We start from the raw sequence: 16,654 nt of genomic DNA, 5'->3' as shown, positions 1-16,654 counted from the left end.
TCAGATGAAAAGGCACTCTTAATGTAGAAAGAAAGAAAAGGGGTATTTATTCATCGTCAAAGGAACAACGTGGACAAAAGCATGCACATGTGTTAGTGTATACAAATAAGCAAGTAAGATGAGCTGAGATTTTACCTGAATGGTGCCCCAAGGTGGTAAGAACTATAAGAAAGGTAAAAGTACAGGTCATAATAGTCAGAACTTCAGCTCAATCGTAAAGTAGGGTTTGAAATTATGGGTGTAGTGTATACAGAGATCAGTCCCTACCTTGTGTAGCTCTCTGAATGTTTAATGCAGGTGCTGGTGAAGGTATATGAATGCATCCTTCCCCATGGTGAGGTGCTAAGGGAGATAAATTGGTATTAAATGGTTGTGATCTGTTAACCATGGTTACTGGATGCTGAGATATTATTTTGGAGATCAGTCTTTACCTAGAAAGTTATCTTCAGTTGAGGAGTCGAGTTGACAAGTACTCATGACTCTTGCTGGCACTCGGCGAGACGGTGGAGCTGGGAGAAGGGATACAAGGAGAGGGGAATATCTTTAGCACTAAGAATGTTAACCATATCTTTAATATTAATGTGGTGGTTTCGTTTTTTTCAATGTTAAGAGATTATTCCTTACTCTGCCTGTGCAATTGGCTTGCCAACCCCAGAGATGCGAGGTCACCATTTCCCGGGTCTTCTTCGCTATCATCCGAGTCCCCGAGACGATGGCTGTTGGGTAACCATATCATTAGGATTATTGCAATACCAAAATACATATCTGAGTTATTGTGTAGAAATATGGGGAAATAATTACAAAAGTACACTTCATTCATTAACGGTGTTACAAAAAAGATCAGTTAGAATAATATATAATGTTGGATATAGACAACACACAAATCCTTTATTTATTGAATTAAAGATACTGAAATTCCACGACATAGTGAATTTGCAAACAGCTAAAATTATAAACAAAGCAAACTTATAACCTGCTACCCAAGAATATACAACAATTATTCTCAAAAAAAGAGGAGAAAAATAATCTTAGAGAGAAATGTAATTTAAAACATTTGTACGCACGTACAACACTTAAGACCTTCAGTATATCAGTATGTGGAATTAAATTATGGAATGGATTAAGCAAAGCAATCAAACAATGTACTAATATGATCAATTATTTATGCTTACATGTGGAAATAATAATAATAGTAAATAAAATAATAATAAAAAAAGGTAAATAAAGCATACAATAGTCTCTAATAAATTAATTAAATAAAAAACAGCATATAAAATATATACATCAGCAAATAACAAAAATATAGATCAAGAAAAAGGATCCTTAATATGTGCAGCAATTTTTCCCACTCACATCACCTCATTTTATATTTTTTTCTACAATTAATTATGCCAAAAAACACATAATAGACATACCTTTTTTTTAAATGGAAACAAAAACAACAGGGCATCACACACAGCTAGTCCACAGTAAACAGGATCTCGAGCTCCACTAAAGAACAAAGAAAGAAATAATACACATTCATATTAATAGCAAAGAACGGCTGTTTCCACTCCGTTAACGTTACGTTGTTGACTAACGAAGTAACGTTAGCGACCTGGGCCTAAACAACACTGACAATAAAGTAATACGCTTTCGTTTCAATCAGTTGGAAGTATGTGGAATATCGTAGCATGTAATCTACACACATTCACAGCGTCTAACAAAAGATGGCCTAAGTTAACTGTATTGAACGTTACTCACGGCTTCACGCGGGAAACTTTCAAATTCTGGAGTCGGGGTCCCCCGGAACACAAAACACAGATAAAAGACAATTTTACAATAGCACGGCGAAAAAATGACCGTCGTTGTGTGGGTTTTTTGATGAATAACACTCTTTTCCACTTTTCTTCGCTCGGGCCTCACCTACCGCGTGCAGCCATTTCGAATTTTCTGGATACGTGACGTTAGACGCACGTTCCATGCAAAGCATTCTGGGAGGCGGCGCTGAAAATAAAATAGCCTTTTTTACAGAATATAAAGTTTTACTGCTAGTCCTAATATCAAACAACGTCATTACAATCATACATAAATGATGATGGAAACACAAAGGCCGATCTTTACTGCGAATGTAGCAATAAATCAATAAATCTATACTTACGTTTGTGTTCCAGCAAAGAAAGTCCAGAAATGATGATCTTGGCTCATGCGCGTACACGCTAGTAGGCGCATCCACGTCTGCGGGTGCAGACATTGGTCGGCTCAGCGCGCGTAGGCGGAGCCTATAACTCTAGGCGGCGCACGCCGGTTTAGTTTGTCGCGTCCGCGTATGCAAATCAGACACGAGTCCGCTCAGGATCAGTTGTCTGACCATACAATTTTCAGAGGCGGAGCTGTATCCTCTAGGCGGAGCCAAAACGAATGTGACAGTAACGCGGGTTGGGCGACTTGAAGGCGGATCCGTATAGGAGTCTTCTGCTGCGTGGTATAATACCAAAACAAACCCTCTTTCTTAGGTTTTCATTTTCCCTTTTGCAATAATGCAGTTATTTTACTCCATACCTTCACATAGAAGGCATATCTTTGTTACGGGTCTTTCTATTATGCTCGTTTTGGTTTGCAGACGAACTGACACAAGCATACTTGCCAACCCTCCCGTTTTTAGCGGGAGAATCCCGGTATTCAGCGCCTCTCCCGACAACCTCCCGGCAGAGATTTTCTCCCGACAAACTCCCGGTATTCAGCTGGAGCTGGAGGCCACGCCCCCTCCAGCTCAATGCGGACCTGAGACTGAGTGGGGACAGCCTGTTCTCACGTCCGCTTTCCCACAATATAAACAGCTTGCCTGCCCAATGACGTCATAACATCTAGGGCTTTTAGAGAGTAGAGTGCACAACTGCGCACACAACAAGGAGACTAAGCAGAAGAACGAGGAAATTACAGACATGGCGACGCCGTCGACGAGCAAGATGAAGAAATACGCTTGCAAGTTCCAAAACGAATGGAAATAAGAATTTCAGTTCATCCAGGACAGTTCGAAAGGGAAGGTGTATGTTGCCTGTAAATATGTAGAACAGACTTCTCCATTGAACACGGTGGCCGAAATGATATACTCATCATGAACGGAGAAGTTAAACAGGACAATACTGCCATCTAATGGATAGCCACCGGAACACTGAAATTCAAGTATTTCTTTTATGTAAATAAAATAAATAAATAAATATATATATATATATATATATATACATATATATATATATATATATATATATATACATATATATATAGCTAGAATTCACTGAAAGTCAAGTATTTCATACATATATATAAATATAAATGAAATACTCGAGTTGGTGAATTCTAGCTATAAATAACCACGCCTCCAACCACGCCCCCTCTTTTCCTTCTCCTCTTGTTGCTGCTGGAGAAGTGCTTGCTCCAAGGCTCTTTGTCTTTCCAGCTCTAGAGCTCTCTCTCTGACCAGAGCTTGCTCTCGCTCTTCCTGCTTTTTGGTCAAAGCATGTTCTCTCCTGCCTCTCCTTTTCCAAAGCAAGTTTCTTCTCCCACTGCAAAGCTTTTCTTGTTCCTCTTTTTCAATGCGGAAGCTTTGAGCCCACTCATAGGACGTTTGGGCTGAATGTGTTCCGCCAATGCTCTGGTTGATAAGCGGTTCCTCCAACCTGTTAACGATTGTGTGGTTAACAGTAACTGTGGGGTTCCCATTATGCTGGTTGTTGCATTGTATTGGCCCATTAATTACCCACCCCAGTAGGGTTCTGACAGCATAGGGTCCATCTCTGTGGCTGTTAATCACCTCCCATGGTTCCATTAACTTGGAGGCGTTGGTACCAATTAACAGGTCCACGTTGGCAGTTAGTCGAGGGATTTTGATGCCTTTGAGGTAAGGCCACTTATCTAGCTCTGCTTCACTGATCAGATTGTTGGTACCCACAGGCATCTGCCTTTGAGTGAACACATCAGGAAGCTCAAAAAACATACTGCCAGTAAGATTAGAGATTTTCAGGCCATTTACAACGCTGCTAGGGACCGCCTTACTGTGCCCCATGGTGCGCAAGTGGACTCTTGTTCTTCGGCCTTCTGTAGTCAGCCTGTTCAGTAGCTGTTCAGAACAGAAGGTCCCTGTGCTTCCTGGATCTAGGAAAGCATATGTCTTGACTATCTTGCTGCCCTTTGAGCACTTCACTTGAACAGGCAGGATAGGTAAAATCCCATAGGGGCGGCGTGGCGAAGTTGGTAGAGTGGCCGTGCCAGCAATCGGAGGGTTGCTGGTTACTGGGGTTCAATCCCCACCTTCTAACATCCTAGTCACGTCCGTTGTGTCCTTGGGCAAGACACTTCACCCTTGCTCCTGATGGGTGCTGGTTAGCACCTTGCATGGCAGCTCCCTCCATCAGTGTGTGAATGTGTGTGTGAATGGGTGAATGTGGAAATAGTGTCAAAGCGCTTTGAGTACCTTGAAGGTAGAAAAGCGCTATACAAGTATAACCCATTTATCATTTATTTATTTAATTTATCATAGTTGCCAGCCCCTGTATGACCACAAGTTGATGATGTAGTGCAAATCGTTGCTTCTATCTTTGGCGGATGGCTATTTTCTCCACTTTCCAGATGCCTCCTGTCAATATGTAGCACTGCGGGATGTGTCTTGTTGCAGTAAGAGCAAGTGATGCACCTGTCACAACTCTTGCTCAGGTGCCCTGTGCACAGGCAACCAAAACATAGGCCTTTTTCTTTTAAAAAGTTAAGCTTTTCCCTGTGCGCCTTCTTTCCCAGTATTGGACAGTGCTCCAATGCATGTCAACTTTTACAATAAAGACAGGGAATACAGTTTGTCTTGGAGAAGTAGATGCCTCTGTTCACAAACTTATTCAGGTGTGGATCCGATTTAGGTTCAGTGGCAACTGCCACCTGAGTTGCGAAACTGCTTCTTCTGAACTGTGATTTGCTTTGATGTATAGGCTTGGGTTTGGTTATTGTTTTATTTCGAGGAATGTCCTGAATGTCAACAAAGACAGGATCTGAAGCAATTCTGACCTGCTGTTCAATAAATTTCACAATGTCTATGAAACAAGCACGTCGTTTTTGTTGGTCAACAATGTCAGCTGTTTTTCCTCTCCACTGGTCCCTTAATTTGTAAGGAAGTTTTTGTATGACCATCTTCATGCTAGATGGCATATTGAGCTCATCCAAGTACTGCAGCTCTTCCATCGCATTGGAGCATTCTCGCAAGTAGAGTGCATAAGCTTGGAGATTTTTCACATCCTCAGACTTGATGTTTGGCCAAACCATGATTTTGTCCAGGTAGGCTGCTGTTATTTTTAAAGGATTTCCAAAGTGTTCCCTTAGTAGGCGTTTTGCTGTAGCATAGCCTCTCTCTGTAGGAATATGGAGGCAACTGCGCACCAAATCTCTCGACTGTCCTTTGGTAAACTGCTCCAGATAATATAAGCAGTCACCACAATCATTGGTTTTTGCCTCCACACAATGCTCAAATGCTTTTATAAAAGCCTGAAACTGCAATGGGTCACCTTCAAAAACCGGAATATGTCTGTGTGGAAGTAATTGGGAGGTTTGTGCTTGAACCAGGAGTGCCATCATTTAATTTTGCCTTTGTAATATAGTGTGGAATTCACCTGGTACTGTCTTATTGCCTTGAAATGATTGAGCTGCTTGAGGTAAATGTTGCCTTGATTGGTTTTCCACAGGATCCAAAGTTGATGAGCAAAGTGGTTGTTTGTTTGGTTGAGGGTGTGAATGAATCTTGTTTGGGGCATTCTTGGCTGTGTGAAGCTCTGAAGGAGCAGCTTTAACAGACTGCTGAAGTTGTTCTACAGGCTGTGCAGGCACTTTTCTCAGTTTTGTCCCTTGCCTATAATAGGACTCCATTCCATCAGACTTTTTGCTCCTGCCAGAAACACTGGCTTCATGGAGGACAGACAATTTAGCATTGTGGGCTGCTATTTGAGCATCCAACTACATTTGCTATTTTATGGCCTCTGCTTGTTCCTCCAATGCATGAATGTCTTTTAAAGCAATAGCACGGGCGATAAGTGCTGCCTTATCTGCCTCTGCTGTTATGCGAGCAGAAGAAGTGGAAGACCTTTTGCTTTTGTTTGAGGTTGTGGAATTAATGAGCTTTGATAAGACATTGGATTGAACATTTGAAATGCTGTCGTGGGGTTGTACACTTTCATTTTCAAAACCATCAACAGCAGAACCCTCATTTTCAACCTCATCATCATCATCATCATCATTGTGAGAATACATCAACCTGTCAACCTTGTCAATAAAACCATCAAAATTCAACATTTTTGCTTTGTACCATATCTCATGTTTAGTACACTCATCATCTGGCAACAGAGACAACAAAGTTTTGTGCACTGTTCTGGTTTCATGATAAAAACCCATAAACCTGCTAAATTCCTCCTTTAGCTCATGTGAACGTGTTTCGTCATTTAACACGGCAATGACCCCCTCTTTCAGCATTGAGAATCTTTGCAACTTTGATTTTCTTTCCCCCTGCAAACTTTCAATTTTGTGACCTAGAGCCGTGGGTGTAATTTTTATCACACGTTTTTTCCCTTCAACCCCTTGCTCAACATTGTCTCGTTCAGCCACATGGTCCTCCTGTGGCTGTTTATGTTCGCCAGCACACATTTGTGCTCTCTCCTCCTCCATTTGGAAAAGTCAAAGTTTTTCAACCCGCGCGCAAGTCAAGTCAAATAGTCACCAATGCATTGGATTGTTCAATATTTGTGTGCACACATTTTAACAATGGCCGTTTTGTTTTTGTGTATGTCGGTGCGCCGCTAAAACATACCACACAGGTGTAGGACTGGCACCACACAGGTGTAGGACTGGCACCACACAGGTGTAGGACTGGCACCACACAGGTGTAGGACTGGCACCACACAGGTGTAGGACTGGCACCACACAGGTGTAGGATTGGCACCACACAGGTGTAGGCAGCTGGCTAATAATTGATGTCCAGAATTGTGTCCATGTTTAACACAAATATTTATTAACATACAGTCACGTAAATCAAACTCACTTTGTAACAAAAACGGAAAATAAACGGGAACAAACAAATCATAGCCTGGCGCAGTCAAAAACTGTTGCGGCTCTACTCAGCAACACCTGAGCAAGATCCCAGCTCCTCCCTAAGTAGACTGGCACTTGGCCTTGAGCCAACCCCTTTAGTGACGTCATGAATTTGACGGACAGAAAGAGTAAATGGCTCTAACTGTCACGGCCAGGGCGCATTCCAATGCGTCCTCATCTGTGCCTCATGGCGAGCGCACCGCGGGCCACGCCCACATGCCTCTCTCATCCTTGCGCCCTGCTTGTCTCACCTTGGGACACGCCCACGGCCGCGGCGCACTTCCAGGGACGCGCCGTGCGCGCCTCCGCTCTGCAGCAGCCACCAGCTGCAATCATTCACTAACAATCGGCGCACCTGTCGGTAATGAGGACGCTGCCTTCATAAGCCTGCTGAACCGGCCACCAGGCGCCGGAATATAGTCTACTGTACAGTAAGCGATCATCTCCTGCTTTATGTATCTTGCTCTCTCAGTGTTTTCCCTTCCGTGTTTCATTGTCGTGTCATCCTACCGCAGACCTCCGTTCCCGTGTTTTGACGTTGCTGTGTGTCTCGTCATTCCTCGTCGTTCCCCTGCTTCTCGGACTGCCCCCTTGGATCTCGACCTCCCGCTTGGACACGGATTCCCCTCTTCCCCTGGACTTCCTCATCTCTCGTTCAACACTTGGTAACACACACTTCAGCTAACTACACACATAGCCTAACACCACATACACTGTTGGATCTAGTTCACACTCCACTCTATTGTTTATTTGTACAGTTTGATTATTATATATATACATATAGTTAATATATATAATAAATCATTGTTCACACTGCCATCTAGTGTCTGTCGCCGTCACCTCCCCTAGTAAACCATAACACTAACACATCTATCGATTTTCTACCGCCTGTCCCTTTCTGGGTCACGGGGGGTGCTGGAGCCTATCTCAGCTGCATTCGGTAGGCAGGGTACACCTGGACAAGTCACTGGGTTTGTGCAAGTATCAGCAAATCTAATTAATGCCACACATTTTGACCTACTGCAGATAGTATACGGTCAAAAGCTTACAAGTGTTGTATAGACGAATTGTAAACGTTAGACCATGATCATTTTGAAGAGTTAAAACATTTACATTAACTGCCACTCTCTGGTGAATTAGAATTGAATCAGAAGACTTTTTAAATCGGAGAATTAATTTGTATTTATTTGTATCTATTTATTTTTCTGTAGTGGTAGCAGTAGCTGCCATTTGCGGTGGCGTCGCGGCGAGTGCAGAAGTTGCTTTGTTGGTCACGCCAAAGAAATGTGGCATTGTAACTTAATGACACAGAAGAGTGTTGGCCCTTACTGTTTGCCTTCACATGACCATGTGTTGCTCACTCTTCCATTTGCCCGCACACAACTGGGGAAAAGGGTTTTTGTTTCCTCTGGTCCCTTTACATGAAACATGTTGCAAAAAGACTGGGAACTAATTTAACTTAGTTTTAAGTCCAGATTTAGAGCACTTGAGATGACGTTTTCAAATGCTAACTGTTTTTCTTAATTTGTACGTAACTGTATCTTCTGCTGCCTCTTGGTAAAGAGGATTTTTTTAATCTCAGTGGAACTTTCCTGGTTAAATAAAGGTCAAATAAAATTTAAAAAAATTGTTAACTACTGCCTGCCTTTATTCGCCGACTTGTGATTAGCTAATAGCATGTGTGATTTCCCAGCATTAAATATTTTTAATACCAAGAAGACGGCCCCCAGTCCCCAGCAATTCCAGAGCTCCAGACCAAGATGGCGGTTCGTTAAGGCAAGGAACAGGGGGTGCTAAGAATCCCTGGGTTCATACAGGCCATCATTGGGATCTGCAAGTGGCAATGTATAATGTGAGATCCCTAATTGGAGACGACAGATGAACAGAACTTGAAGAAGAATTAGATGGTATAGAATGGGATATTATAGGTCTCAGTGAAGTGAAGCGACAGGAGAACAATTAGATGAACTAAGCAGCGGGCATCAATTCTATCACATAGGAATGGAAAACCGAAGCCTAGCAGGTGTTGGTTTCATCATTAATAAGAAATGGACAAAGTATACAACAGAATTTAAAGGAATAAATGAAAGAATGGCCCAAATAACCATAAAACTGAACAGTAAATACAGCATTAAGGTCATTCAGGTGTATGCTCCAACATCAGTGCATGATGATGAAGAGGTTGACAAATTGTATGAGGAAGTGGAACAGGCTCTCAAATCATCAAAAACTCACTTTAACCTAGTAATAGGGGATTTCAATGCTAAAGTAGGAATCAAGCAAGATGGGGAGGAAGAAGTGATGGGAAACTTTGGACCAGGTCTCAGAAATGACAGAGGTGAAATGCTCATCGATTTTGCTTCCAGAAACAAACTCAAAATTATGAACACCTTCAAGAAGAAAATATCCAGAAGATGGACTTGGAGAAGCCCGGATGGTAAAACCAAGAATGAAATTGACTTTATCTTGACTAACAAGCCAAAGATAATTCAAGATGTTACCATATTCAACAAAGTAAACACTGGCAGTGACCACTGTATGGTTATGTGCAAAGTGAAGGTAGATACAAGATTAGAAAGAATGAAATTAATAGCAAAATACAGAAAGCCCGATATGATCAAATTGGAAGCCAGAAAGCATGAATTTCAACTAGAACTACAAAACCGCTTTCAAGGACTGGAAGTAGAAGATACCTCCGACCTTGACGAATGGAATGACAAATTCATTGACATAGTACACGAGAGCTCTATAAAAACAGCAGGGAAAGAAAAGAAAAAGCAAGAGTCCAAACTCTCAGATAGCACAAAGTGGCTAATGGAGAAAAGGAGGAATATGAAGAGAGATGGAGTTGGATTCCAGAATGTTGAATATACAGAAACATGTAAGACAATACGAAAAAAACTCCGACAAGACATAAGAAAATACAACACCCTTAAAATTCAAGAGACAATAGAAAACAATAGAAGTTTGAAGAAAACAAGGCAGAAACTTGCAAGTGGAAAGCAGAAAATAACATCATTACTTGATAAAAAGGGGACAGAAATCACAGATCAAGACATGATTTTGATGAGGATTAAAGAATTTTATGAAGAACTCTATCAAAGCAGTCAGTCAGTAGACCTTCAATTATCCATAGACTCAGAAGAAATTCCAGACATCACATATTGGGAGATGCAGCATGCAGTCAAAAACATGAAACGAGGGAAAGCACCAGGACCAGATAATATTTTAATTGACACAATTAAAGAGGGGGAGGATGTCATTGCTAAGGAGCTGGCGAAGTTATACACAGCTTGCTTACATCAGGGGAAAGTGCCAGAGACGTGCAAAGAAGCTAACATGATCATCCTTTTCAAGAAAGGGGACAAGAGGGACCTCAAGAACTACAGACCTATTAGCCTTCTTTCAAACATATACAAGTTGTTTACAAGAATCCTGACAAATCGAATGGAAAATACACTTAATAGCAACCAACCCAGAGAACAAGCAGGGTTTAGGAGTGGTTTTTCTACCATGGACCATATTCATACATTGAATCAGATCAAAGAAAAATGCCAAGAATACAACAAACCACTTTGTATGGCCTTCATAGACTACGAAAAGGCATTTGATTCGGTGGAGACACAGTCGGTTCTAAAAGCTCTGCAAGATCAAGGAATTCATCATAAGTACATTAACTTACTCAAGGACATCTACACAAACTGCACTACCACAGTTACGAAGCACAAACCAAGCGAGAAAATCCACATAAAGAAGGGTGTCCGACAAGACGATACAATGTCGCCTAAACTGTTTACAGCATATTTCGCTCTCTGGAGTGGGAGGATAAAGTAGTTGATATCAACGGAGACAAACTTAATCATCTGAGGTTTGCAGATGACATTGTTGTCTTGGGAGAGCAAATCAGTGAAGTGGAAGATATGCTTAAAGACCTTGCAAATGCCAGCAAATGTTGTGGATTGAAAATGAATATGAAGAAAACAAAAGTTATGGCAAATTCCATGGTACCTCATGGACCTGTGACTGTTAATGGAAATGAAATTGATGAAGTTAATGAATATATCTATCTGGGGCAGAGATTTAGCCTGAAAGAAAAGAGTCAAGAACAGGAGATAGGGAAGAGAATCAGATTGGGCTGGTGCCAACATGGAAAACTGAGCAACATCATGAGAGGAGAAATACCGTTCAGCCTAAAAAGAAAGGTCTTTAATCAATGCGTGTTACCAACCATGACATATGGAGCTGAAACCTGGGCATTGTCAAATAAAATGGAAAAGAAAATAGCAGCAGCACAACACAACATGGAAAGAAATATGCTCGGAATCACATATAAAGACAGAAAAACAAATGAATGGGTGAGAAAACAAACGCAAGTCCAAGACATTATGAAAACTATCAAATTAAGTAAGTGGAAGTGGGCTGGACATATCAGTAGAACAGATAATAGATGGACTTCCCTAATGACATCATGGAGACCCATGGATGGGAGCAGAAATAGAGGAAGACAAAGAGTGAGATGGCGAGATGAAATAGACAAATATTGGGGAACAGTGCAGTGGCAGGGAGCAGCTAGAGATCGTTCACTATGGCAGAAACATGCTGAGGCTTTCGTCCAGCAGTGGACTGACAACAGCTGATGATGAATACCTGTGGACATCTTATTTAATGTTCAGTAATGTCATTTAAGCATTAAATCCTTTAAATGCTTTTTTAATGACTTGCGGAAACCCTGTTCTTGTATTTTAGTCAAGTCAAGTCAAGGTATTTACAAAAAGTAAACAAGGTGGCCTGCAGACCACGAGGAGCGTGCAGCTACACAACAGCTAAGCACACAATAGCGCACAAGCTAGACATATGTAATATGTGCCCTTTATTGAACAATATTGCAATTTAAAACTTGACATTTGTCAATGTAGACAAATATCAAATTATTATAGTTGCCTTTTACTTACATATACAGTACAGGCCAAAAGTTTGGACAAATCTTCTCATTCAATGCGTTTTCTTTATTTTCATGACTATTTACATTGTAGATTGTTACTGAGTCTGTGTACCATGTCCTCCCAAGCCCCCTGCCAACCTGCACATCTGGGGCTTAGCAGACAAACTGTGCCAGAGGAGGGGCACCTTGGAGCACATCCTGAGCTGTTGCCCAAAGGCACTAGGGGAGGGGCGGTATCGCTGGCGCCACGACCAGTTTTAAAAGCCCTGGCGGATTCTATCTGCGCAGCGATACAAAACAGCAAGTCCCAGGCCGCCCCGAAGCAGTCAATCACCTTCATCAGAGCAGGACAGAAGGCAAGCCGCCAGCCCAACTTCTCAGGAGGGCTCCTGGCCACCGCTCGTGACTGGCAGCTCTATGTTGACCTGGGAAGGCAACTCAAGTTCCCGGCCAATATCGCTTCCACGTCACTCCGCCCAGACATGGTGTTAACATCGAAGTCAACCAAGCAAGTGGTGCTACTGGAGCTGACTGTCCCCTGGGAGGAGCGAATTGATGAAGCAAATGAGCGAAAGAGGGCCAAATACGCAGAGCTCACTGTAGAGTGTCGGAGTAACGGCTGGAGAGCCCGCTGTGAACCAGTCGAGATTGGGTGCAGAGGTTTTGCTGGTCACTCACTAGAGCGTGTGTTCAGATACCTTGGCATTAGAGGACTGCAGTCGAGAAAAGCCACCAAGAACATCCTAGAGGCCGCAGAAAAGGCCTCCCGGTGGCTGTGGATCCGTAGGGGGGATCCGTGGTGCGCTACTTGGACACAGGCCGGGGTCTGATCACCCCCGGCTGGGTCGCCCGGGCGAGAGTGTCTGATGATTAAAGACCCGAAACACCCTATGACCCCGGGTTTATCACTGATGACGTGTCCAAGCATCACCGTGAGGTGTATTCAAGTTCTACTGAAGGCATCGAAACTATGAATGAAACAACAAAAAAACAAAAAAGGTGAACATAACTTAAAAACATTTTGCACACTCTTGGCATTCTCTCGATGAGCTTCAAGAGGCAGTCAACTGAAATGGTTTTCACGTCACAGGTGCACCTTATCAGGGTTGATTAGTGTGTTTCTTGCTTTATCAATGGGGTTGGGACTATCCAAATTTTTGGCCTGTACTGTACAGTCTCCAAGGCAGAAAAGAAAGTATCCAGTAACAAACGTGTCCGCATCATTCAACTCACCGCGTCATGCGCTTATCTCAATGGATTATTATGGCCACTAGGTGTCAGCAAGAAACAATTACCACTCCACTTTAAAGAGAACATAAATCCATCCCAGACAGTTAATAATAAATAGATTTGGGAGTTTTTACATCTACCATTGTTCTCTGTTTGACTAATTCCACTGGATGAAACCTTTTGTCACATCCCACACTACAAAATGATGAAAGCATGTTTGATTTGTGCTGGTATCGTATCAGATCAACACTCAAGGCTCCAATATCGGTATTGTATCGGAACAGTTGTATTACTAAATGCATACAAACTATACTGACGTCATTAAGTCTTATTGACAATATTTATCCACTCTTCCATGCAAAGGATTCCCCTGTGTTTTTGCACCACAACTCAGTATTGCCATAAAATCTAATGCACATGTGATGAAATGTGTACAGAAACGATTTGTATGTGTCCTGACTGGTGGACTAAATAAAATATTTTAATTTTTTTTAACCTGCAAACAAGCGTGGGAACGCTTTAGTGGCCTCCTACTAACAAGGCAGCCATTCCCTACCTGCTCGGAGCCTTAAACAACATCCCTGACCACATGACTGAGCTGAAACTAAGCTTTTGGGGTTCCAATGCCCACAGGGAGGACATTCTTATGACTCCCTCCGACTGTTTACAAAACCGCAACATCCGACTTTCAAATTGGCGTCCGAAGGTTTTGTCAGACACAGCTGGTCTGCATCACATAGTTTATTGTTAACATAACATAACCATTGCAAAGGCACTGATATTACCTGTGGAGGAACATCATATGTCCATGTCCTGCATAAATATTTCACTTTTAAAAAAATGCCCTAAAATATCACATTTAAATCCGGATTTCTTCAGACTATTTACAGAAAGGCAATCCATACCTTCAAATGCACATCATTATATCACATTGTCACGTAGCACCACGTTCATGCGGGAGAACTTGTTGCCAAAATACTGCACAACAATGTCCGGGTGGCCTTTGTAAAATTGTCCAAGGAGGCGTTGCTTTTCTTTGGGAGGCAGGGTGGGATTCTCGTGGATCGTCTGCAGTAACGAGCGTAGTTCCTCGTTGGTGTCTTTTTCTTCATTAGTGTAAGCTTCCCCGCTCTGTCTGCTGCAATATGTGAGTCCTAAACACACATAGTCAGACAGTAAATATCGTCAATATTATTATTATTATTACAGTGTGAAATTTGCATACCTGTTATGACATCTGTTTCCTTGCCATTGGCAATGTTCTTTAATCTGTCGCTCACCATCTTGTGTAACGAAACAGGAACCTGGTGGCAGAAAATAAGACTGTATTTCACATTTGAGTCGTAAAACATGGACAAAATTCCCTTTTCTTTTCAAAATAACATATTATACTGTATATAAAACGATTTGATTGTTTAGCTTTAATAATCATTGGAGTGCATTAGAAAGCGGAAAGGAACACAGGTATTTTAAAGCTCACACAGAGGTACAACCCTTGGGGGGGAAAACGATGGAATCACCAGACTTGGAGGATGTTCATTCAGTTGTTTAATTTTGTACAAAAAAACAATAACACATAATACACATGACACAAAACTATAATCATTTTAAATGGAATCTTTGTGGCTTTAAGAAACAGTAAAATAAATCAAGAGAATAATCTGTGGTGGTCACTAACAGTTTCATTTTTAGATCAAGTAAAAAAAAAAGAAGACAAATAAAATATATATATACAGAATATACATATACACCTTCTCATTCAATGTGTATTCTTTATTTCCATGACTATTTACATTGTAGATTGTCACTGAAGGCATCAAAACTATGAATGAACACATGTGGAGTTATGTACTTAACAAAAAAAGGTGAAATGACTGAAAACATGTTTTATATTCTAGTTTCTTCAAAATAGCCACCTTTTGCTCCGATTACTGCTTTGCACACTCTTGGCATTCTCTTAATGAGCTTCAAGAGGTAGTCACCTGAAAGTGTTTTCACTTCACAGGTGTCATAGTTTTGATGCCTTCAGTGACAATCTACAATGTAAATAATCATGAAAATAAAGAAAATGCATTGAAATGAGAAGGTGTGTCCAAACCTTTGGCCTGTACTATGTGTACATTTTCTGCCGCTTATTCCCTTCAGGGTCGCGGGGGGCGCTGGAGCCTATCTCAGCTACAATCGGGCGGAAGGCAGTGTACACTCTGGACAAGTCGCAACCTCATCGCAGGGCCAACACAGATAGACAGACAACATTCACACTCACATTCACACACTAGGGCCAATTTAGTGTTGCCAATCAATCTATCCCCAGGTGCATGTCTTTGGAGGTGGGAGGAAGCCGGAGTACCCGGAGGGAAGCCACGCAGTCACGGGGAGAACATGCAAACTCCACACAGAAAGATCCCGAGCCCGGGATTGAACTCAGGACTACTCAGGACCTTCGTATTGTGAGGCAGACGCACTAACCCCCTCTGCCACCGTGCTGCCATGTATATATATATGGAACCCCTGCAAAGTCACCCTATACATTTTCATTTCCAAAGCAAACACCTGCATCAGATTAAATATGTTCATTAGTCTGCAGTTAAAAAGGAAGGTTTACACCTTGGAGAGCTGTTGCACCAGGTGGATTGACATGAATCATGGCTCCAACACAATAGATGTCAATTGAAACCAAGGAGAGGATTATCAAACTTCTTATCATCATGCATTGTTGCAAAAAGTACAACTGGAATGTAATGTAATAGTTGGTGTCACTCGTCATCCATCCATCCATCCATCTTCTTCCGCTTATCAGAGGTCTGGTCGCGGGGGCAGCAGCCTAAGCAGAGAAGCCCAGACTTCCCTCTCCCCAGCCACTTCGTCCAGCTCTTCCCGGGGGATCCCGAGGCGTTCCCAGGCCAGCCGGGAGACATAGTCTTCCCAACGTGTCCTGGGTCTTCCCCGTGGCCTCCTACCGGTCGGACGTGCCCTAAACACCTCCCTAGGGAGGCGTTCGGGTGGCATCCTGACCAGATGCCCGAACCACCTCATCTGGCTCCTCTCGATGTGGAGGAGCAGCGGCTTTACTTTGAGTTCCCCCTGGATGGCAGAGCTTCTAAGGGAGAGCCCCGCCACCCGTCTTTTCGGTCATAACCCAAAGCTCATGACCATAGGTGAGGATGGGAACGTAGATCGACCGGTAAATTGAGAGCTTTGCCTTCCGGCTCAGCTCCTTCTTCACCACAACGGATCGATACAGCGTCCGCATTATTGAAGACGCCGCACCGATCCGCCTGTCGATCTCACGATCCAGTCTTCCCTCACTCGTGAACAAGACTCCAAGGTACTTGAACTCCTCCACTTGGGGCAGGGTCTCCTCCGCAACCCGGAGATGTC

The 16,654-nt window shown here is 42.5% G+C and overlaps 1 protein-coding gene across 4 annotated transcripts in view; it reads right to left on the bottom strand.

Annotated features, from left to right (window-relative positions):
• Positions 1-13,794: 13,794 nt before the first annotated feature.
• Positions 13,795-16,654, bottom strand: part of depdc7a (DEP domain containing 7, paralog a) — a 45,998-nt gene continuing 43,138 nt past the window's right edge. For all 4 annotated transcript variants that reach the window (XM_062026674.1, XM_062026684.1, XM_062026665.1 and 1 more), the window contains exons 8-9: positions 14,499-14,577; positions 13,795-14,427 (exon numbers count right to left, since the gene is read on the bottom strand). In XM_062026674.1, the coding sequence (XP_061882658.1) occupies positions 14,195-14,427; positions 14,499-14,577 (312 nt within the window). In that variant the 3' untranslated portion in view covers positions 13,795-14,194. The remainder of the gene's footprint in view (positions 14,428-14,498; positions 14,578-16,654) is intronic.

Source organism: Entelurus aequoreus, linkage group LG02 (genome assembly GCF_033978785.1).
Source record: "Entelurus aequoreus isolate RoL-2023_Sb linkage group LG02, RoL_Eaeq_v1.1, whole genome shotgun sequence".
Taxonomy (NCBI): Eukaryota; Metazoa; Chordata; class Actinopteri; order Syngnathiformes; family Syngnathidae; genus Entelurus; species Entelurus aequoreus.
The sequence above is the reverse complement of the archived record's forward strand: the minus strand, read 5'-3'. Positions and strand labels throughout refer to the sequence as shown.